The 24,450-nt window shown below is 44.5% G+C and overlaps 1 protein-coding gene across 3 annotated transcripts in view; it reads right to left on the reverse strand.

Annotated features, from left to right (window-relative positions):
- TRIM37 (tripartite motif containing 37) overlaps positions 1-24,450 on the reverse strand; it is a 105,719-nt gene that overhangs the window by 17,623 nt on the left and 63,646 nt on the right. For 2 of the 3 annotated variants that reach the window (XM_044284923.1, XM_044284925.1), the window contains 9 exons: positions 24,000-24,179; positions 21,719-21,833; positions 19,895-20,086; positions 17,890-18,029; positions 17,624-17,715; positions 16,688-16,882; positions 5,339-5,641; positions 1,083-1,217; positions 93-264 (listed from right to left, as the gene is read on the reverse strand). In XM_044284923.1, coding sequence (XP_044140858.1) covers positions 93-264; positions 1,083-1,217; positions 5,339-5,641; positions 16,688-16,882; positions 17,624-17,715; positions 17,890-18,029; positions 19,895-20,086; positions 21,719-21,833; positions 24,000-24,179 — 1,524 coding nt within the window. The remainder of the gene's footprint in view (positions 1-92; positions 265-1,082; positions 1,218-5,338; positions 5,642-16,687; positions 16,883-17,623; positions 17,716-17,889; positions 18,030-19,894; positions 20,087-21,718; positions 21,834-23,999; positions 24,180-24,450) is intronic. The other variant, XM_044284924.1, reaches the window with a different exon arrangement.

Genomic DNA, 24,450 nt, shown 5'->3' on the forward strand with positions numbered 1-24,450 from the left:
ACATAGAATCTTCTCAAGTATCCCTGTGAAAATCCAACTGAAAATCCCAAATGAACCACCTAAACAGACAACCCATACATTGGCTGACCTACCCCAATGTAACAATTTTTCTAGACTTCTCCAGGCACATGGCTTGGATTTCGGCACTGAGGAGGTCAGGCTGTCTATCTTCTGCCTTAGAGCTGGATGGTATCTCAGGACTTCCATTACCTAGAGATCTTGGTGATCCATGTCTGCTGCTGTTTTTGGCGCTAGTGCCACAAGCTGAAAACACATCAACTTTATATTAGTGTACTGGAATGTACAATATTTTTTACGATTTCATAGTAATGAGTTGGCAAATATGATGCCAACTCTGCACAGATCCCTATAACCACTCTAAACAGGTCTTGGGAAAAGCACTTCTAATATCCTCATGTTTAAGATAAGATAAGATGCCTTTATTGTCACTGTACAATACAATGAATTACATTGTATTGTATAGTGACAATAAAGGCATCTTATCTTTTAGGGAGATGACTTATGAGAAAATGTTTTTTTCATAAATGAACCATATGCTAAATAAGCCTAAAGTGTCCGCTGGGCAGTCTTTATTCAGTGAAAAACCCTGGCTTCTTGGAGGCAACTGCTCTCCTCTTGATTGACATCTTCTGGAAAGGACATGTGATAATGCAGGAGACATTAATAAAGAATGGAAGAGAGGGGATTCCACTGATCAGCCTAGGCACTGGAATCAACTCCCACTGGACTCTATCTTCATTAGGATACAGTGCTTGCATAAATAAAGCATAATTTTCTCAGGTATGCTTACATCAGCAAACATGTGGATGACTGAACTGCTTTGTGTAAGACCTGCCATATCTATCATTGTCAACACTTTATGGAAGTCAAATCTACCTACAGATTACGCATCAAATGGGTTTCAAGGGAATGTGCAGTTCATATTAAACTTCTAGATCTACTCCTTGAAGCGCTGCACAGTGCTTAAAGCAGCTAAATGACAACCCTTGCGTGTATTCTGTACACTTCATTTACATTAAAAGCATTAGCATCAGTGTGCAAATGGGAAAATGTATTCATACCTTCAGATGGAGCTTGGCATTCTCCTTTGGCACGATGACTGCTGTCCCCATTGTCAACTGCTCTCCGTAAGGAAAGACTTCCCGCTCTTTCATTGGTTCGTGAATGCTTGGGGGAATTACATTTTTTGGTGGATGCTGGAAACATGAAATAATTGTATTATATTTAAAGTTACTTACACAGTAACATTCCGCACAAAATGTAATCTGTACCTCTGCGTAGTGGGGGCTCACTGACTAATCCCATACAGAAGCAGTCATGCAAAAAGGAAACCATTCGGGCAGCACTGTCATCCTTGACAAATAATCTCAAAGAGATCGCAGCTAATTTTAGTTGCCCTTTTTTTTTTCCTCACCGCCTTGTCATAACTTTTATTTATCTGTCCACATAGCTATACAAGGGCATATTTTTTGCCGGACCAGTTGCAAATTTTAATGGCATCATTTAACATTTTGTATCTTATATATATATAAAAATGTTTTAATACATTTGTGGGATGGAATTTTTTAGGTCAGCGCATTTAGGAATATACTAACTTTATATAGTATTTGCTATTGTTTTACAAAATAAAAGTTTAGATGCTGTGATCGCTACTGACCAGGACATGTAAGGGGTTACACCAGCAAGATCAGAATTCTCTCCCATCCAAGTGGTTGCTCGCTCAGGTTCACCTACTCGGCCCACGTTATACTTTCCCTTCTGTCCTCTACAACAGTGTTTCCCAACCAGTGTGCCTCCAGCTGTTGCAAAACTACAACTCCCAGCATGCCGGGACAGCCTTTGGCTGTGCGGACATGCTGGGAGTTGTAGTTTTGCAACAGCTGGAGGCACCCTGGTTGGGAAACACTGCTCTACAATACACACAAGGCGAATTTCTGGAAGTGATCGATACAAAACTGCCCAATGGTGCAGGAGGTTGAAACAAGGTCTAAGCCCTAGTTCACAATGCAGTGATTTCCATCAGTGATTGTGAGCTAAAACCAGGTACTGGTCACAAACACAGAACAGGAGCAAATCTTTCCATTACACCTCATCTCTCCATACACTCCACTTCTAGTTTTGGCTCACAATCAGACTGCCCTATACAGTGTAATTTACAGGATTGTGTCTATGCATAGGAGAAAAGAATGAGGAAGAGACTTGCCAACCATCCCACATTAGGGCACATTCACATGTGACTGAAATGCAGTCACAGATTTTCCTGCAGCAAATACACTACTAAAAAAACTGAGTGCGTTTTTTGGCAATTTTTATTCCCACACTTATGGGAAAAAAAAACTGCAGCGGGAATTGGCCCATGAAGGAGATTTTACATCTGCGGCATGGCGTGGATTTTCATAGCAGATTTCATCTTTGCAATGTGAAGAATGAAATCTGCGTCACACCTGAAGCGTTTCCACAATGAAATCCGCAACAAGAAATGCACCATTTGTGTATGTTTTTTCTGCTGTGGATTTCACACAGAATCGGTGTACATCTTCTGCTGCAAAAAAAACCTGCAGCATTTCAGTCACATGTGAACAGACCATTAGGGTACAGTAAGTTCACAGAGTTTTTTAGAGCAGGTTTTGCGGCAGATTTTTCAGCCAAAGCCAGAAGTGGATTCAAAAAGAATTGGAAATACAAAAGGAAGGACTTACACGCCTCCTTCCTGTTGGATCCACTTCTGGCTTTGGCTGAAGAACCTGCCCCAAAACTTTATTTTTTTATTTTTTTTTATTTTTGGGAGGAAAACATGTGAACCCAGCCTTAGGCCTCTTTCACACAAGCGTACTGAAATCAGTCAGCATTCTGCCTCTGGATTATGCATGGATTCCTGACGATATACCATCAGTATTGCTTCAGGATTTCCATGCGTATTTTTTTTTATCCCTGCATTTTTGAAGCATTCCCATATGCGATTTGGAAACACATAAGCACAAAACTCGGACTTGCTTCAGATCTTAAATACTGATGGAAATTACCGGGTATACGCCCATGTGAATAGCTCCATTCATTAGCAGTGGATTCCGGTTCATAAAATACGCACCATATACGCTTGAGGGCTCATGCACATGACAGTTTGCATTTTGTGGAGCGCAAAAAATACGGATGACATCCGTTTGCATTCCGTATTTTGTGGAACGGAACAGCTGGCCTCTAATAGAACAGCGCTATCCTTTCTGTGGCCAAATGATCAAAGACTGGCAAGTGACCATGTAACTGTCAGCATGAAGAAAGTTATGTGACATCTGTATTTTTAGCTATAGGCAGCCTATGCAGGAGTTTCCCATAAGGTTGGAAAACCCATTTAAGGACTGCACAATATGTTAATCACTTTTACAAAACACAATAAGTTATAGGGGTTTTCCTGTTATAACGATTTTTAAGCAAGTGCCATCCATACTTTCCTGCTCCATGTTGCACCCACTGTCTCCATCTTCCGGTCCCTGCTCTGTTTACACCTGGCAGGACATGGTCACATGCACTGCCCCATCCAATGACTGGCTCCGGCTGTGACATGCTGCTTTATCACCTCTGAAGCCAGTCATTGGCTGGAGCGGTGCATGTGCCCGTCATGCACCACCAGAATAAAACGATATGGGGACCGGAAGATGAAGTAGCGTGGAAGACCAGAACAGGCAAGTATACATCTTCAGTTTCAGCAGGCTGGCTGTGGGCACTTGCTTAAAGATCATTGCAACTGGAAAACCCCTTTAAAAGCTAAAAAAAAAAAGTGTCATTGCAGCATAAGGACAATTTAATTTTGGGACCAAATAAATTTTATTTCTGGCTATGCGTTTGCTGCTAAGCGCAATTCTAAAATATGGCAAAAAGGCCTGTTGCCATTAATAACGCTCTCTTCTGTGAGCTCTAATAGCCAGCGGGTCATTACAGTAATCATTACCCTTTGTATTAAGAAAGTGCGGCAGAAGTAGGATTTCAGCTAGTTTTTGAGCACTTTAAATTGGATTGTCAACTTGAGATAATCTGAAAAGAAAAATGCTGACTATATAATGTATGATTCATTTACACACATACATATACACTCCTGTACATGCATACCTAGCACAGTATGATGAAATATCACAGCACAAACCGCTATAAAAGTATGTCACGATCCGGCACACACGCAACCGGACAGGCTACAAGGGTGCACCCGTGACTTTGGATGTGACTTTTAGGGTCCATTCACACATCCGCAAAATGGATCCGCATCTGTTTCGCAATTTTCAATGGGGTCACAAAGCAAAATGTGCTGTCCGCAGCCGCACTTCTGTTTGCGGCCCCGCAAAAAAATAGAACATGTCCTATTCTTGTCCACAGACACAGATAAGAATAGGCATTTCTATTATAGTGCCGGTGTCCGTGTTTTACGGATACGCAATTTGCGGACCGCAAAACAGTTGCGGACGTGTGAATGGACCCTGAACGAGGAGTTCCGATTCCACCCTTGCTTTCACACTTCCACAAACACGTCCACTCACAATGCTGCCACTATCCATACGTACTGCCAATGGAATGCCCCGGTAACGGATCCCTTGTAGGCATCTCTGACAAAGATTAAACAACCAGCAAGTTTTACAGGACATTTTTACCACACCAGGCATAGCAAACACTAATATGAAATATTAATCCTTTCAACCAATAGATAATTCCGTAGATTTTCTAAGGCTGAAAATCCTGGCTCCCAAGTTCCCTGATCATAAGAACATAAGTTATTTATGAGAAAATGTGAATTATGACAAGGCTGCTTTTGAAGTGCATCATCTGATCTATGGATACATACAGCACTATTCACTAGCACCGGTTGGGCTGGAAATGTATGAATCCAATTAGCAACCCTGTGGCATCCGGCAGAGAACAGCCTGCCAGAGCTCTCTGGATCCGGCACTGCCAGTTGTAGTTGCAATGCCCACCGGCCCAATTGACAACAACAAGGTCCCATTGCCACTACCTGGCAAATATGTTACAATTCGTCTGGCACTGCACTGTACCTCATTATTGTCAATCAGACTGGTGGGCATTGCAGTAACATCCGGCAATGCCAGATACAGCCAGCTCCGGCAGGCTGTTCTCTGCAGGAACAGCCTGCCAGAACAATACCGCGAGGGTGAAAGAAGCCTTACAGTTTGGCCTTTTGTCTGCTAACTACTTTAATCCTCAACCCCTCCACAGTCTAGGACATCCTGTGTCTAATAAGTTCTCATCTGTTCCAGGAAGATGGCATAAGAACCCATAAAATAATAAAGTACGACACATGCAATTTAAGACTTACTGTTTCTCACGTAACAGCTTGCTAGAGAAGATTTTCTAAGCAACTCCATTCCGAGTTCCTGTAACTTGCTACATCCTTCCCCACTTCCGGTTGCTAAAGCGTCCAGCTCCCCATTGCCATTTGTTTGGCCTTCATTAGGCCCAGCACTACTGCTCCTGACTTCACATATCTGGCTCTTCACCGCAGAAAGCTTGCTGCGCACCTCAAGGACCTGAGACTTGTACCTCTTCAGCATCTTGAAGTCTGGAGACACGCGCCATGATGTCTGTGTGCGCGCCTCTCTGTCTTTGCGAGAACAGGATGCTGTGCAAGTAAAAACAAGAAGATAAAAATACTGAAAAAGACCAACACTTTGAGAAGACTGCTCCATTGCCGCCAATACATTTCTTGCGACAGCTTTTAGTCCCACCACATACTATGCACACAGCTAAAGTCCAATAGAATTCAGCACAGCAGAAGACTACTGCATTGTTCACGAATGGAGCACAAAACACATTGGTAACATAGGGGGTCATTTATCAAGCTGAAATACGCCCAAATTAGGCATATTTCAGGCGCAGATTGCAGTGCAATGGTTAGTTGCTCCGCAATCCGTGACTCCTTCAGAGGAAAGCAAAAAGTCCTTATGAGGTAGAAGCCAATTTTACTAATTAGAGTAAAAAACCCTTCCCATCTCCAAATCAGGCAATCAGACTAAAGGGCCCCTTTACACAGGCCGAGAATTGGCCAGATAATCGCTAACAAGCGTTCATAGGAAAGCTCGTTAGCAACTATCTGGCGGATAATATGCTTGTTTGTGTAAATCGTTGTTTGCCGACAGCAGATCATGTCGTCTAATCACCCTCTGCTGTCAGCAAACAATGATTCTGTATGGAGACAAGCAATGGCGTTGGCAATCACTGCTCCTCGTACTGTGGAGGAGATTACTGCATATAAATACAAGAGTTCAAGAGAGGACTAGCCTGAAAGTAACACTATGACAAAAGCAGTAGTATAGTACAGCTCACCCATTACAGCGAAGTCGTCCGGGAAAATGCTGAGCTTGCAGAAGGGAGAAGAAAAAAATTCCAGAGATCTTCTAAAACAAATCCATCTTTATTGAAGCATATAAAATCCAGTATACTCCAAAGTCAGACTTATGTAGTAAAAAACAAACAAAAAAAAACCACATCATTTGTGACGCGTTTTGGCCTGGCTAGCAGTCCAAAATGCATCAAAAACAGTTTTTTGACTACATATATCTGATTTTGGCTCATACTGGATTTTATATGCTTCAATAAAGATGGATTTGTTTTAGAAGATCTCTGGAATTTTTTATTCTCCCTTTTGCAAGCTCAGCATTTTCTGGGCGACTTCGCTGTAATGGGTGAGCTGTACTATACTATTGCTTTTGTCATATTGTTACTCTCAAGGCCCCTAATCCTCTCTTGAACTCTTTACAGAGTTCACCATCACCACCTCTACATAACTAAAGAGCATCATGCGACAGCGCAAGGGGTATTAATGCCGGCATCTAGAACTACCCCATTAGTGTATACAAGATTTGTCAAATCTCACTCACTTTGCTGGTACTGTATTAGGGGTCATGCACATGGCCGTTGGGCAGCCGTGGCCGTATTGCGGCACGCAAACAGCGGGTCGGCAATCCACGGCCACGTGCACCCTTTCACTTAAATGTGTCCGCAATTCCAGAGATGCGGAACGGAGTCATGGAACGGAACACTGGAAGCACTACTGAGTGCTTCTGTGGTGTTTCTTTCTGTTGTTCCACACCGCAAATAAATATGACATGTCATATTTTTTGCGGTGCGGACAGACCATGGACCCATTCAAGTTGAATGGGTCCGGCCCGCTGCACGGATGTTGCCCGTGCATTGGGGACCGCAATTGCAGGTCCCCAATGCACGGAATGGCTGCGCCGTGTGTATGAGGCCTTATACTGCGTTTTTTCCATATGAAAAGTTGCTTTAAAAATAAAAGATAAAGAAAACTTGCGTAATCTGCATTGTGTGCAGGTAGCCTAAAGAGAACCTGGCATCATGAAATGCAATACAATCTGCAAGCAGCATATTATAGAGCAGGAGAAGCTGAACAGGTTGTGTGAGAAAATATTCTGTAAAACTTGTAATTTATATATTAAAATCCGAACTAACTTTAGTTTTACATGGGGTCTGTACTATCACTGACTGATAGCATTCTCTGTGTAAACGTGTATACATAGATAGCTGTCTGTCACTGATAACTGTACATGGGGAGGTTATCAGTGATTCATAGCATTCTCTGTGTAAGTGTGTATACATAGATAGCTGTCTGTCACTGATAGCTGTACATGGGGAGGTTATCAGTGATTCATAGCATTCTCTGTGTAAGTGTGTATACATAGATAGCTGTCTGTCACTGATAGCTGTACATGGGGAGGTTATCAGTGATTCATAGCATTCTCTGTGTAAGTGTGTATACATAGATAGCTGTCTGTCACTGATAGCTGTACATGGGGAGGTGTTATCAGTGATTGATAGTATTCTCAGTGTAAGGGCTCGTTCACACAAACGTATTTTGCGTTCCGTATACAGGCCATTTTCTGCGTTCCGCATATGGTCTGTATACGGAACCATTCATTCAATGGGTCCGCAAAAGATGCAGACAGCACTCTGTGTGCTGTCCGCATCCGTTGCTCCGTTCCGTGGCCCCGGTTTGCGGACAAGAATAGGCATTTCTATAATAGGCCTCCTGTTCCGTTCCACAAAGTGCGGAAGGCAAACGGGCGCCATCAGTGTTTTGCGGACCGCAAAAAACGGCACAGTTGTGTTAACGAGCCCTAGGTGTGTATACAAAGATAGCTGTCAGTCACTGATAGCTGTATATGGGGGAGGTGTTATCACTGATTGATAGCATTCTCTGTGTAAGTGTGTATACATAGATAGCTGTCATTCACTGATTGCTGTACACAAGGTAGTGTTATCACTGATTGAGAGTATTCTCTGCGTAAGGCTACTTTCATGCACTTTGTATTAGTTTTGAGATCCAGCAGGTCTCAAAACTGGAGCAAAACTCTTCCATTTTGTGACCGGACACAAAACAGCAGCAAGCGGGTCTGCGAAACGGAACAAACTGGATCCCAAAAAAAACTGATCCGTCACCCATTGACTTGGATTGTTTTTAGTGACAGATCCGGTTTGCTCAGTCTCAATTTAATACAACCGTATCCGAACTGAACGTATGCATTCTGATGTATTAAATCGAACAGAAGCATTAGGCTCAGGTTTTGAGATCCTCTGCCGGATCTCAAAACTGAAATACAAAGCGCAGATGCGAAAGCAGCCTAAGTGTATATACAAAGATAGCGTCAGTCATTGATAGCTGCTAGAGATGAGCAAAGTGAGTTTTGGATGTTACATCCGAAGTCACTTCGCTCAATACTTTGGATTAAAACTGTACGGAGATCCGTACAGTATTAAAATGTATGGGTTCCAACGAGACAAAGTTAGTTATTCGCAAAGTCGCATGTAACTTCATTGAATAACAGCGGTAATTGATTTAAGTGAGTAAAGTAAAAACACTTTGAAACCGAACTCAAGTTTTAAAGTGACGTTGCGAACTAACCGGCTCATCCGAAGTTTTGAACAAAGCATCTTGGGATATAACATCCGAAGCTCGCTTCGCTCATCACTAATAGCTGTACACAGGAACGGTCTTATCAGTGATTGATAGCATTCTCTGTGTAAAGGCGCATTTACATATTGCAATGAGCAGCAGATTGTCGGGAGGGAAGCAATCTCCTCCACAGTATGAGAACGAGGGATTGCTACTGCAAACTCACATCCTCAAACACTTGATTTACACGTGCCGATAATCGTCCCTGGGAATGCTCATTCCCAACAATCTGCCCGTCCAAAGGTGCAGCTGATCAACCGATGAACGAGCAAAACACTCATTCATCGAGTGAAACGGTCGCTAGTGCAGGCAAGTAAACTACTTTTCTAGGCATGAGATGTGCAGTCGAAACAGATAGAGCTGCATTGCCGGGCAGCAGATCAGAAGACGAGAGATCACAATAGCGATTGCTCATACAGTGGAGGTGATCGCTGCATGTAAATTCAGCGCTTAACCCCCACTGAACGCGCAGCCAGTTGGAGGGAAAGAACGCTTCTTTCTCAATAATCGGCATATAATAGCAGTGGTCTCCTCCACTGCTGGGAGGGAACGCTTCCCTCCTGACAATCATCTGCCTCATCGGGCTGTGGAATACACCATTAAAGAGGTAAAGAAAACTGCTTGTCAAATGTTCTATTCTTCTAATCGCAATAAATGCTATGAAGTGACCTGCGATGCAAGCAGTTCAAGCCTTTGCAGATAAGCAGTCATGTCGCTTGCACTGTCTGGCAGCTAAATTAGCATGAATCACAGTGAAAGCCTGACAATATACAAGATGCTATTATAAGTAGCTACTGAAATTATAGGTGGGAAGAAAAACCGTTATCAGCTGCACAGGGATCTTTCCCATACAACAGACAATGCATTCTGCTAACACAAAGCATTTTATACATTACAGATTAAATATATATATATATATATATTTTTTATTTATGTTATTTTTAGCGTTCTGCATTTATCCTTTTCCTTTACTTAAAAGGGGTTGTGCAAGAAAAGAAGGGGGGTGGGGGTGTTGGGGTTCTCACTTGGCCGGACCCGTCAAGGTAAGCTTACTTACCTGCTTCTTGGCACAGACTCCCCGCTCCTTCTCCTCCAGGCCTGCGATGCTCTGCTGGAGTTCCTCGCTGAAGAAATCCGTTTTGACACCCCCTGCAACCAATTACTAGCCACGGCAGTGACTAGCTCCCCCGGTGTCATAACAAGTGGTCATACGACGCAAGGGGATCCGATCACCTCTGCCGCTAGTGATCGGCTGCAGGCAGCATCAAACCAGATGTTTTACAGCGAGGGTGTGCAGCGGAACATCGAAGGCCGGGAGCAGGGAGCCAGCGCAGGGAACCCCCGACCCCCTCCATTCTTGCACAAAACCTCTAAAGGCTAGGGACACCTCTAAATGCAATTTTTATTAGTACATTGTACTCATTTGTGGGCAAAAATAAATACATTTTAAATGGTCCTACAATAAGAAAACACATTATATACTCGCCCCTTACTCCAGCGCCGTTCTCTGTGGCGCTCCTCTAATACTCCCGCTCCCGTTATCAAACTGCAGCTGAAATGTGCCTGGATATGGCATGTGACTATTGCAGCCACTGTCCTCAGCTATGTGCGTTTGTGGAGAGGTGCTGAGTACAGAATTACATTTCGGAAACCTAACAGTTATAAAAACTGTTCTTTAGTCTACCAAAGACCTATAGAAATTCTGCAGCAAACGAGTTCCTTGTGTATGTTTTAACCTCCCAGCGGTCGTCCCTATTCTGAGATTTTCACTGCACATGCGCCAGTGCATACATGAGATGTCATGAGCAGTGAGAATACCTGTCCATCTCACTGGACCCCATCTTTATACAATTATCTATGATCCCATATACTGTTAACTGAGCACTATGTGTATATGTGGCGTTCAAAGGTACTATTACCAGGGGTGCACCTAGCCTTTCTGCTGCCTAAAGCAAAAACTGAAACGGCGCCACCCCTTGCCAATTTCTTATCCTAACCCCTTTGCCACAATGAGAGCGCTCATTGCCCATGGCCCTTCTGCTGCCCCCCTCTTGCCTCTACCTGGTGCTGCCTGAGGCGATCGCCTCACTTGGCCTCATTAGTGGTGCACTGACTATTAAATCCCTGTCAATCCACTGTGCGACTCATTTTCAATATGATGGCTTTTTATTATATAATTTACAATAATATACGTTTTCAAGGATAGGGTATTTGTGCACGTATTTGTTTTGTAGGTTTAATGTTCGCTTATGGTGTAGGCCTGTTATATAGATTTTACTATATACCCTATAAGTTATTTGACTTTGGTGCACTTGCACTTATGTATCCGTAATTGGTATCAGCGATTTAAAGAGTGCCTGTCAGCAGGATCAACCGTACTAAAACGAGCATACTGCCTGGTAGGATTGATCCTGATTAAAATGTTACCTGCCTTGTGAAAATGGGTCGCGGCATTCCCTAGAAAAAAGGCAGTTATTCATTATGCAAATGAGGAATTTCAGTGTCCCTAGGGGCAGGGCCAGCTCTGGAGTGGCCAAGCTCCGCCCCTCAGCAAACCAAAGCCATCATTCGGATAAAAAAAAAGTATTTTTCTAGGGAATGCCGCAACAGATTTTGACAAGACAAGGTAAAATTATGCCTGGTATAATAGAGTTGATCATGACAACGGCGCTTCTGCTGTTCGCTAAGCACGTAAATTTGATGCTGTAGAGGTACACTGCCTCTTGGCATGATTGATGGCACAGACAAACTGCACTGGGAAGATAGAATCCCCTCCCTTGCCTGTGCATGCTTGCTCAGCACATCCCTGAAGCTTTCCTACAGATCACCTTTCACAAGATGAAAGATAGCAGTAGCGATTTGTATTACAGATCCAGGGCTATTGAGAAAGCCCTGAACCTGTAATACTTCTTTATCTGCGTGCGTTACGGCTTCCATAGCTTTAAAGGGGTTGTCTCATCTCAGACAATAGGGGCATATCGCTAGGATATGCCACAATTGTCCGATAGGTGCGGGTCCTAGTGGCGAGACCCGCACATATATCGAGAACGGAACCACGAAAGATGTGGAGGGCGCACTGCGAGTGTGCATCCACCCTCCACTCATTTTCTATGGGGCTGCCGAAAATAGCTGAGTGCTGGCTCTGCCATTTCTGTTGGACCCATGAAAGTGAATGGGAGCGGTGGCCGGTCATACGCGGTGGCCGGTCATACGCGTGCGCTACCATTCACTTCTATGGGGAGAGCGCTTGGTGGTGGCCAGACTGGAGTCCTCCAGTTACCACTTTGTGGGGCTCTGTTCTCGATATAGGAGCAGGTCCCTGCGGTGGGACCCGCACATATAAGACAATGGGGGCATACCCTAAGCGACATGCCCCCATTGTCCGGGATGAGACAACCCCTTTAAAGAACAGCTCAAAGACTACTGTGCATGTCCTTGGGCTGTTCGCTTACCTATGCGCGCTCGCGATTCTGGCCACCACAAAGGCTGGCTTTTTCTTATAGTTAGTGTGCAAGTGTGAACAGCCAGTCAGTAAATGTATGCCAGTACAGTTGCAAGAAAAAGTATGTGAACGCTTTGGAATGATATGGATTTCTGCACAAATTGGTCATAAAATGTGATCTGATCACATCAATAGACAATCACAGTCTGCTTAAACTAATAACACACAGAGAATTAAATGTTACCATGTTTCTATTGAACACACCATGTAAACATTCACAGTGCAGGTGGAAAAAGTATGTGAACCCCTAGACTAATCTACTAATGAAAGATCTTACAGATGTTTTTTCGCTCGTGTCATTGGGGGACACAGGACTGTGGGAAGTTCCAAAGCAGTCCACGGGGAGGGAAGAAACCACACGCCCATAGAAGTCACAGTCGCAGGAGTCTAAAGCTTGGCGGCCCAGAGCGGCGTCTGCCGATGCAAAGGTATAAACCTGGTAGAACTTTGTGAACGTGTGCATGGAAGACCAGGTTGCTGTCTTATACAGCTGCCAAACGGAAGCCTGGTGGTAGCGAGCCCAAGAAGCGCCCACCACCTAGGTCGAGTGAGCAGCGATACAGAATGGCGGTGCCTTTCCCCAGTAGCGATATTTTCAGCAATAGCCAAGCGAATCCACCTGCCAATCGTCACCTTGGAAGCTGCCAGACCCTTGCGAGGACCGTCAGGAATAATGAGCAGAGTCTGTACAGCGAAACGATCCTGAAGCAGATAAGTAAATCCGCAGGGCACGTCTAGCTTGTGGAGAGCCCGTTCCCTAGGATGTGAAGGCGAGGGACAGAACAAGGGGAGAACGATGTCTTCGTTGACATGGAAGGCAGAGACTACCTTCGGCAGAAAGGAGGGCACAGGGCGGAGAGCGCCGCCTTATCTTGGTGCAGAAAAAGAAAGGGCTCCCTACAGGAGAGCGCCGCCAGTTCTGAAACAAGTCTAATGGAGGCGATTGCCACAAGGAAGGCTACTTTTCAGGTAAGAAGACGGAGTGAAACCGCGTCGAAGTTCGAAGGGAGCAGATTGGAGAGCACCGAGCTCAAGGTTGAAGTCCCAAGAGTGTAAAGGGGGTGATAAGGAGGGACGGTGAGAGTCACCCCTTGGAGAAAGGTCTTAACCGGGACCATTTGTGCCAGAGGCCACTGGAAAAAGATTAACAGCGCTGACAACTTCCCTTTAAGGGAACTAAGACCAATACCCAAATCAAGACCCGTTTGGTAGAAGGAGAGGATTGTGGGAAGGGAGAAACGGAGAGGAGGGAAGATGTGGTCTGCACAGAAGCGAATGAAAGATTTCCAAGTCCTATGATACATTTTGGAAGATGTTGGCTTCCTAGCCTTAATCATGGTGAGGATGACTTAGACGGAGAATCCCCGCTGCTTCAGAGTGGTGGTCTCAATAGCCACGCCATCAAAAGTAGCGATTTCAAATGTTGGTGGAAGACGGGTCCCTGAGAGGAGAGAGAAGGTTGTCCCTGAGCGGAAGAGGCCACGGAGTGTCTCCTAGAAGAAGGAGAGGAAGAGGAGGGAAGACATACAGAAGAGATAAACTGTCCCATGGGGCCACCAGTGCGTCCACTGCGCATGCTTGGGGGTATCTTGACCGAGAGATGAAGACGGGAAGCTTGCTATCAAATCCGGCCCCAACGCTCCGGGTGCAAAGACCACTGGCCCGGGTGCACAGTCCCTACTGAGGAAATCCGCCGTCGAATTCTCCACTCCTGGAATGTAGATTGACTAGTACAGTACATGTTCCTCCGCCCACTGCAGAATCTTAGACGACTCCTCCATCACTGCCTGACTGCGGGTTTCCCCCGATGATTGATGTAAGCCCCCGACGTGGCCTTGTCTGACTGGATCCGGACCAGCAGGCCCCTCAGGAGGGGATCCCAATGAAGCAGGGACAAATGGATGTCCCGAAGTTCCAGGATGTTGATGGGCAGTCTGGATTCCAACTGAGACCATTTGGCTTGGACTGTCTGAGGCAAGAAGACTCCGCCCCATCCGTGGAGGCTGGCATCGGTGGTAATGAACATCCATGAGACCGGAAGAAAAGATTTGCCAGAGTCCAAGGCTGGAGCTGAGAGCCACCACCTGAGGGCCGACCGCACCCACGGGAGAAGGACGATGGCATGGTTGAAAGATCCTGGCGACTTGTCCCAGGATGACAGGTTCGCTTGTTGGAGAGGACGGACGAAGCGACCATCATACCTAACACCTGCATGCAAAATCGGATCGTTGGATGTCTGCGCCGCAGGAGAAGACGAACTGACCGCAGAAGGGATAGCCGTTTGTCGAGGATCAAGCCGAGGATGGCAATCCGCCTGCTGGGATGACTTCTGGAAGTTCCCCAGCCAGCCAAAGCGTGCCAGGTCATTCAGGGTGATGCATAAACTGTCCTCATTCTGACCGAAGGTCGCTGCCTTGATGAGGATGTCGTGCAGATAGGGGATCATGGTTATGCCCCTGGAACAATGAAGGGCAAGGAGAGGTTAGAGTACTTTTGTGAAGACCCGCGGAGCTATCCTCAGGTCAAAGGGTAGAGCCACGAACTGGTAGTGACGAGACCCTACCACGCTCCAGAGATGCAACCACGGATCAGAGGGACTCCATTCTGAAGTGCTGGATTCTGACTAACCGATTCAGCAACTTGAGGTCCAGAACCAGTTTGTACACAAACCTGTGATCTGTTCCACAAGAGGAACCGGGGAGATCTCCCCCTGAGCGAGGAGGGACTGTAATGCCGAGGCGTCAGAAGAGGAACAATGTGCTGTTCTGGCCCGCTTGTGTGGAGGTCTGCCCTTGGGTTTGTCGCCTGAGGAGGGCACAGGCCCAATCCGGTTCCACACGGTCAGGTGGGAAATGCTGCTCAGGCAGTAGGGCTAGGACTGGTCTGGGCACACGGCACGCGGAACAGAAAGAGTCTTGAGTTTGCATTTTGCGCACGCGTAGTGGGAGGGGCTGATGGCGGGCAGGGGTCGCTCATGCGTTCAGACATGGCCATCTGTGTGCAGACTAAGAGGGAGAAAGGAGACTGTCCTACCAGAGACTAAAGAGGCAGGTGATCCCAGGTCCTGATGTCACTCAGTGGAAGTGTCCTGCTGGAGTGAGACAAGGAGAGCAGGAGCCAGCGCGGGAAGAGGATGAAGCTCCTCCCCAGTTGCATTTGGCGGGAAGAAGAGCCCTGCTCCTTAAATTTAGGGCGAGGAGGGAGGGCCTGAATAATTGGGGCCTAAATTAGTAATCGCTGCCGGTCAGGTGCCGGAGCAGGCCAGAAGAAGCACGAGCCGCCCGCTAGAGGGACCACACGCCGGAAGCCCCACCTGAGGCACGGCAAGGGCTCAACAAGATCCGGGAATAAAGCAGGCCGCAAAATGAGGGTAGGCCTGAGATGGAGCAGGGGCGGAGGGTCGGAACAGCGCTTTCGGGTGGGGCGGCCAGAAGGGGTGCCAGGAGAGGCTGGGGGTTCTTCCTAAGGATACTGGGACCGAGCTGTAAGGCCTGGGGAAGGGAGGAGGAGCAGCAGGAAACCCAGGGGAGGGAAAGTGGGTAATGGAATACTCACCCATTCCTGACTATTCACCCCATCTTCTTCCTTTTCTGTTCACCCTCCCTCGGTAGACCAGCGGGGTAACCTCCTCAGCCGCTGGCACCGAAGTGGAGTGGAAGGAGGGTCTGCTGTATCCAGGTGACCCCCTGGCTGGAGGGAAGCAGGGGAGCTGGGCTGTACTGGTCCTCTTTGTCTTCTTGGGGGAGCTGGGCAGGGAGGTAAACCGACCCTAGCCATGCTCCCCGGGAACAGGGAGGCTAGGCGACCCTCTTCCCCCTGTAGATAAAAGAGAAAAAAAAAAGAAAAAAGCAAAGCAGGTAGGCCTGCCTCCTGCAACACTAAGCTAAAAACTTATAAGCTCTCTCCAGGCTGGAGGGGGTATAGCCGGCAGGAGGAGCTAACACTTTTTAGCCTAGTGTCGCCTCCTAGTGGCAGCAGCTATACCCACGGTCCTGAGTCCTCCAATGATACGAGCAAGAAAGTAGCTTTGTATGCATCACTAGTTTTCCTGTAAAAATAACAGCATTTGTGTCGGAGTCTTCACCAAGGATGTGAACATAAAACTTATTCCTACAGGTGCAGAAGGATCAAGTCCACTACTAGCTCATGGTACTAACAACGCTTCCAATATCTCATACACTGAAACACAATACCTGAAGACTGGAAGATTGATGCGGGAGGCCTAGGTTGCAGACTCCAAAGATTTTCAACACTATTCCGGTCTTTAAGGTCCAGTAAATGAATAAGTATAAGTGGATCCAGATCCAATAAACTACTGCTGCTGGAGGCGCTCAAGTTGGTTCCAGTGCGTCTTGAGGTTCTACTGCTACCATAGGTATGTCCACTCGCTGAATTAAAAAGAATATGTTAAAATAAAAAATTAGAAAACATTTGCTTTGCTTTTCAGAATCCACAGAAATGTATCACACTGTATTTTTCTCGTAATGGTGAAAGCGTATGTGAGTTACCAAGATAAAAACAAAATACAGGCACATTCACACACCGGTGGCGGCCTTTAAGTCTCTAGTCTCCTGCCATATTATTACATTACATGTCAGGAGCCCATACTTCAAAGATTAGTAGGCTGTTCTCTCCACTGAAGTGTGTGTTAAGATGTTATAGAGGTATTAAAATATTTATGTGCTCCTGCTGTAAGATGCCTACATCTTAAACCTCAGGTATATGACTATGGAGAGATTATGTTGCTTTTTTAACATCACCAAAAAAAATAAAAAAAAAAATAAAAACATTTTTGAATACGTATGTAAAGAGGAAACCAAGAATTGGCTGCCTACTGATTCATGCTTTTGTTCGACAAACAATCGCCTGAAAAGGGGCAGACATGTCCTGGAGGTCCTATTTATAGTGAGCTATACAATGAGGAGAACACAAAGCCCTGTCAGAAACAGTGTACAGAAGTGGCAACGCTGTGTGCATCCAATTAATTGGTACTGTACTCTCCGGTGAAGAAAAGGCACATGCTGGTCTCTTTGAAAAGCTGAAATTGGAACAGTCTGTAATGTGCGTTGGCAGAGGGACTCCTCTTGCTAAGACTTTCCATAATGGTACATGTTTGTTTTCAGCCTTACCTGCGGCACCAGCAGAAGCGGCTGCATCCTCCATCAATTCTCCTTCTTCCAAATCCATATTACTACTATACTCCACATCATTTTCACCCGACCTGAATGGGAATAAGAAATTAGTCGCCAATGGGGAAGAAACTGCGTAGATTACAAAAAAAAAAAAGCTGAAGGAAGCATCTATGGTTGCAGATCTCATTGTAAGCAGACCGCACATAGTTGACCCATGCAAAGTATTTCCTAACCTTGTTACATATATTTGGGTTAATACTTACATGGTCTCTTCGTCAATATCATTTTCTTCTGTGTTGCTGGTGGCAGTGGAGCTGGCAGAGGAACAGCTTCCCTCTAAGTGGTTTACTTCATCGTCCCCCGCCAGGTCCACATCTAAGTCCCCATCAGACAGATCTTGCTGCTAACACAAAACACCAAGTAAATAAGCCATCACCCTCTAAGCAATGCAAATAACTGAAAACGCCAACACAGAAACAAAAATGTATAGCCCAAGACTGTCCAACAATTTGATAAATGGCTGGCTTTGTTTTAATATAATTTTACCTTTTATTCACAATATAATACCCATGAACAACAATAAATAAAAAAAAAAGATAAAATAAAATATATCATATATATAAAAAAAAAAAAACTATAAATGAGCACTGAAAAAGGATTTCTGGATGCCGGTAAGAGAAATTAGCACACTATGTATTGCAGTGAATGATATATAAATTACATGATACTAGTGAAAACTGCAACATAGGATACATTGAGGTTTTAATATATCATTGCCAAGGAACATTCTGCAGAACAAGTGTAACAATTGGAGAACCAAAGTCTGAAAGTAAAAAGCGGCAACAAAAAGCCACATAAAAAAAAAAAAAGCTATTCATAAATACAGGTTCCAGGTAATTGTGAGAGCTCCGCAATAGGAACCAGGAGAAGGACTGGGACTATTACTTGCTATTATATTTGTTATAAAGTTTTTTTTTTAATATATGATATGTTTTTATTTTTATTGCTGTTAATAGGCATTTTATTGTGAATAAAAGGTAAAACTATATTAAAAGAAAGCCAGCCATTTATTGGATACTGAAGTATTGTAGCTAGGTGGTTGTAGCAGGCTGGGCTTTTATTTCGGTGAGCGCTTAAGATAAATAGTTGTTTTGTCCAACAATTTAGCCTGGCACCCAGCGATGGTACATGCATCTTTACCTTGCCTAGTCTACGTTTATGGTGTTGGCTTAATTCGCACCTTTCTATTTCACATTGTTGCATCTTAAGTCATACCCTGTCAGACAAGGCAACAAACACTGTCTAAAACATTTAAAAAACATGATGCAAGGCATGTACCCCATTTTTTTCTGTGCAAATTGCACCAGAATCAGACGTATTAGGGATAACGGAACCGCCCCAAATATGTTTCAGCAGCTCCTCTACTTAGGCAGTCTCAAAGTAAATAATCTGCCTTATAGCAGTCTTGTCATATGGACATCACATAACTACAAGAGAAAATCAGCAGCATATATAGATAGGGCATGCGGCAGATTTCAAAATCTGCAGTATGTATAGCACCCACTGTGGTCTTTATGTGCCGCCGAAGGCCCCATCAATACAGGGAGATCATTTGTTATTCTGTCGTAGATTCGGTCGCAAAGGGGATTTGCGGCTGAACTGTGACTTTTCCATGCTCACTCTAGGTCTAAAAACGGGGGCGCAGCATAGGTGGGAAAGGGGGTGGGCCAGCTGGCCCATCTCTTATTATTTTCTACTCTTGTTTTAGGCATAGAAAATTATCTAAATCTATGCCAGAAAGAGAGCTGGCGCAGATTTAGGCCGGCAGTGGATGCACCTAAGTTATGTAGAGGCCAGGGCCTCTCCAGTGGTGGCGAACCTATAGCAGGGGTGACAGAGGGGGCACTCGCGCCATGGAAAAAGTCTATGGTGTATAGTCTAATATGCCTTAGACTTCTCCTGCCATTCATCAGCGCAGGGCGCACTATGAACAGCACAGGCAGCATACAGAGTGTAGGCAGGCTATTATAGCTAAATGATAAACTACATGGAAGATATACTATACTGGACTGTAGTATTCAGTGTAAATTGCAGTGTTGGCACATTGTGATAAGTGGGTTTTGGATTGCAGTTTGGGCACGCTGCCTCTAAACTGTTCGCCACCACTGACTTCGGTGCATCAGGTATTAAGATTGGCGTCTACAACGCTGGTCTTAATAAATGACCCCATACGTTTCCTTAATTGTGACTGTCAGGGAAGGTACTTACATTAAAGACATCATGAAGGATTTTATCATCATCCTCCTCGGCCTCTCTTGGAGTAGGTAAAGAAGCTTCTAGATTTGCTTCCGTCTTTTTGGACCTGGCTTCCGGACCATCATCATTCTGGGGGCTGAGATGATTGTCTGGTGGAGATATACCTCTGGATTTCTGGTTTCTTGACAGTTCAATAGCAAGTCTCTATAACCAAGCAAAGAAAACATAAAAATAAAAAATAGCCTTGTTTCTTTCAATGAAATAGAAAATGTCAAAGTGGTTTTCTAGTACTTTAGACGGGTTTTCCAGGCTCTTGATAGTGGAGCTGACCATGCTGGGTTACTGTAATTTAGCTCCAATTCACCTCAGTGGGAGCCGAGTTGCAGTAATCCAGCACGGCCACTAAACTTTGAACAGAGCTGCGTTTCCTGTTTCATTCAGGGTGCGGGGTGTCGGACCCTCATCAATCAGATATTAATGACCTATCCTGAGGATAAGTCATCAATATCAGAAGTCTCAAAATCCCTTTAATACCGATGGCCAATCCTCAGGATAGTAATCCTAGTTGATCACAGCACTCTGTCTGTTGTGGCTGGTGTGGTTTACTCCTGGGTCCACCTCCTGGAACTCAATTTGTGTCAAACAATTCAGACAGCACTCCAGTTTTTTTATGATGCTTAATTGGTTTTTATTGGCCGGACATGGTGGTACACAAAGCAACGTTTCGGGCAAATAGGATGCCCTTCATCAGGCAAAGAGCTCTTTCTTCGATCCAGTGGACACTCTTGTGCCTGATGAACCTATTTGCCCGAAACGTTACTTTGAGTACCACCATGTCCAGCAAATAAAAATCAATTAAGCATCATAAAAAACTGGAGTGCTGTCTGAATTGTTTAAAACAATCCGCAGGATAGGGCATCAATATCTGATCGACAGGGTTCCAACTCTCACACCGCTGATCAGCTGTTCTGCAGCAGAAGAACTTCACAGCACCATCCATTTCTGTAGGGGCCGGAGCTGGTTACTGTACAAAATATATTGTTAGGGCCCACAGATGTTTTTCTAACTTATTCCCATGTCTGGTCAGTGAAGAAGCAGAATTTTAACCGAAATAAGTGTTGGACCTTTATACAAGGGCTTCATCAACACAGGTTTGATTATTTTTACCCTCAGTTGACCCAATTTTGTTGCAGTAAATTTTCATTAGTTATTGTATCAAGGTATTTTCTAACCAATCATATTGTTTAATACTACATCTGTTATCCAACTGTGGGTGGATACAAAACCTTATAATCCTGCTTATATGGTTTTAGGTGTGTAATGGCACTGTTAACAGGAGCCCTCTGGCTGTTGGTAGTGGTTTACTTCTATACTGAACAGTAGTATTATTTGCAGAACCTATGCAAAATCCTATTTTTCCCTGGATGCCTCTGTATGAAATAGATTGCTGCACCATTGGATACAGCAAAGAAAAAAAGAAAAAAAATTATACTGACTTATATTGGCCCGATGGAGGCAAAAATCACCCTCACTTGGCCTCCAAGGGATTTACGGGGTCTATGGATACATTTTACGGTGGCACCGTTTTATTTGGTTCTGCTGAGGCAGTATTTGTTTATACACTGTGGCATTTGGTTCTGCTGGGGCAGTGTTTTGTGCTGCTCTAGGGTCTTGCTGGCACTGCCTGTTGGCCCTCCTTCTGTCAATCTGGACTTGCCTACAACACAAGGTCACTTCGTGTTTTTTTTTTGTCCACGGCCACTTTAAGTTCCCAGTCCACCCCTGCCAGTGCATATGGCAAATGCAACGCTACCATATCAAGTTAAAATTGCTTACTTCCTTCAAATTGTTGATCTGTTGCACATAACTGGTCTGTGCTGCCTCCAGCTGAGAGATGTACCAGTGCTGGTCCCGACTCTTCTGGAAAAATGTAGGGGAGCGAACCTGGAATCTTGATGAGCAATGAATACAGTAAGTCTACCATTCTTTCTTGCAGAGGTAATGTACACCCTGACTAAGAACAAACATTACAAAACATCCAAAATGACTATTATTTCCTCTGCCGACCTTGAAGCAGCAGTTAATGTGACCCAGGTAGAGGGATTAGAAATATCTATTTATAATACAGCATGCATTACATACTGAAAAAATAAAGCAGATGTCACCTCTCCTGACATGTCTGTTTTAATGCATACTCTGAAGCATCTTTTTAACGCTGCACTGTGCCATTCCTCCGATAAATTTATGAATAAATTGCCAAATGGGCATTGACATTTCCCTTGCTAAAGGGGCGTGTCCCTACACAGCCCGATACTGGCAGGACTGATCAGATGGTGTCAGACCGAGCAGTGATCCACCCCTGGTAACACTCAGTTGGTAGTTTTTCTCATAAATCTGCAGTAGGAATAAAAGTGGAACAGAACTCGACATGGTTCTTAGAAATGATGCTGCAGAACTGATATATCATGGGGAATACAATTATTTACATCAGAAGAGCTGGCGGCCCCCCTTTAATAGTGTGTTTGTTAGCTACCTGCTGCTCATTGGGTATTTACACAGAGATCAATATTTTTCCCCAATTCCCATATGACTCTTGGCTAAACTTTTCTTCTGGCATCTGGATAACAGATTTTCTTTGCTGCCCCGAGAGCCACACGTATAGATATATGGCAAATACACTGCCTCTTGGAATCTAACTAATTTACATGAAGCTTATAAAAGAACACACATACAGTATACAATTCACACAAGTAGTTATCACACGGCCAGACATGTTTTAAAGGGGATGGACCAAGTTTTGGAGTTATCCCTTATCCACAGGATTGGTGGGAGTTCAACCGTTGGGACCCCCACCGATCCTGAGAATGGGGGTCTGTCAGGAATATGGATTATTATTTACTGGCAGCCCTGATTGTCAGTTGATTCACCTTTTGGCTTGTACACAGTCAGTGTACATTGAAAAATATGTTCCCACCCCCCAGCTATCTGATTGTCAGCTAGCAAGGGAGAAAGCTCCAGGGTTCCAGGCTTCAAGGAGGCCCCAGGTGAATAATGTCGCACTTCAACCAGCCAGTTTGGAGGCAACCAAATCTGCAGGAAACCCCCCAGCAGGGGGTCTCAGCTCTTGCCCAGGATCAATGATACCTCCTAGACATGTGGGCACCTACATTTCATAAGGAATTATGAATCGTCCATTCATCGCAGGAATAATTTGGTTAAATTTTTGCGATCCTGGGGCAAAGCTGAACATCCACATAGTCCTGGCTTAAGGCTAGGATGCCCGGGAGGGGAGATCTATGACCTGAGCTTGGACCACAAAGTAATTCAGCTGGTGCCGTAAAGAGCCATTTTGAAACACCCTGTTGATGGAAAGTCTGAACATTATAATAAGGTGCTTCTTGGAAGGAAAAACTACATGGCCAAAAGTATGTGGACATCAGATCATACGGTTATAGAATGTTGTTCAGTTTTTTAATTTTGAGATGTAGATGGATTCGCGAGTCTGGGACCTCATACTAAGTGATATGGCCTTCCACATAGTCTGCCTTTCAACTCATCCTGATGGATGGTGAAGGGGAAATGCAGAAAGATAAAGTGTCAAAAATAATAATTTGGATTGCAGTTCATGTGCTATAATGTCATTGATGGATTATTAGCATCTTATAAAGTGATGGCCTATCCCGCTGAATTTCCTTATAATTTATCCCTGCACAGAGCATTTCTGGCCAACCACAGTACCTTGAACTTGCACAAAACCACTCACCTAAGGCCATTCGGAATCCTATGCAGAGGGCAGAGGGGCTGTTGAACAATGTAAAGCACTGAAGGGGATGTATCGCCAAACAAGAATAGTCCTTTACTTTTAAGATCAGTGGGGTTTTCAGAAGCTTAAATATTGATGACCTGTCCCTAGGACAGGCCATAAACATCAAATAAGCGGGAGACTAGAAAGAACAAATTATCAGGGCAAAGCAATTTGGAACGGCAATGATGGGGGATAGGCAACAGTGGATATGGCTCTACTTTTAGTTTTAACCAACATACATAAAAAAATTAAAAATACCACTGGGTAACCCCTTTAATATCCCAGGTGTGAATGCAAGTTATACATACATACCGTAAAATGACGGTGTCATTTGCGCGGTTCAGATAGCCTTCATTAGCGAGTAAGTCCAGACGAAAAAAGCGGTTATATCCCCAGCACTCGCCTACTTCAAAATCGGATGCAAACTCTCGAATGATGTTTTTAGCAGGATCATTGGAAGACTGATGTACCATTTCCACACGATACTCATACCTACAAGATACAAATGTCATAGATGACCGCATACAAAGAGGTCTGCTGCCTAGATTGTCAAACTAATAACATTAAATCATGCTATACAAGAAAATGGTGCTGTACAACAAAAGCCAGATTAATTCATAGGGGTCGCCTGTGTCAACCAATTCAATGTTCCACTTGTGAGAGTAATGGTCAATGATATTTTATATAACTGTAATCCATGCATGAAAACTATGTTCTAGTGTAGTCAAGTTTGTTATTAATCTGATTGAATGTATAATGTGAT

Source organism: Bufo gargarizans, chromosome 3 (genome assembly GCF_014858855.1).
Source record: "Bufo gargarizans isolate SCDJY-AF-19 chromosome 3, ASM1485885v1, whole genome shotgun sequence".
Lineage (NCBI taxonomy): Eukaryota > Metazoa > Chordata > Amphibia > Anura > Bufonidae > Bufo > Bufo gargarizans.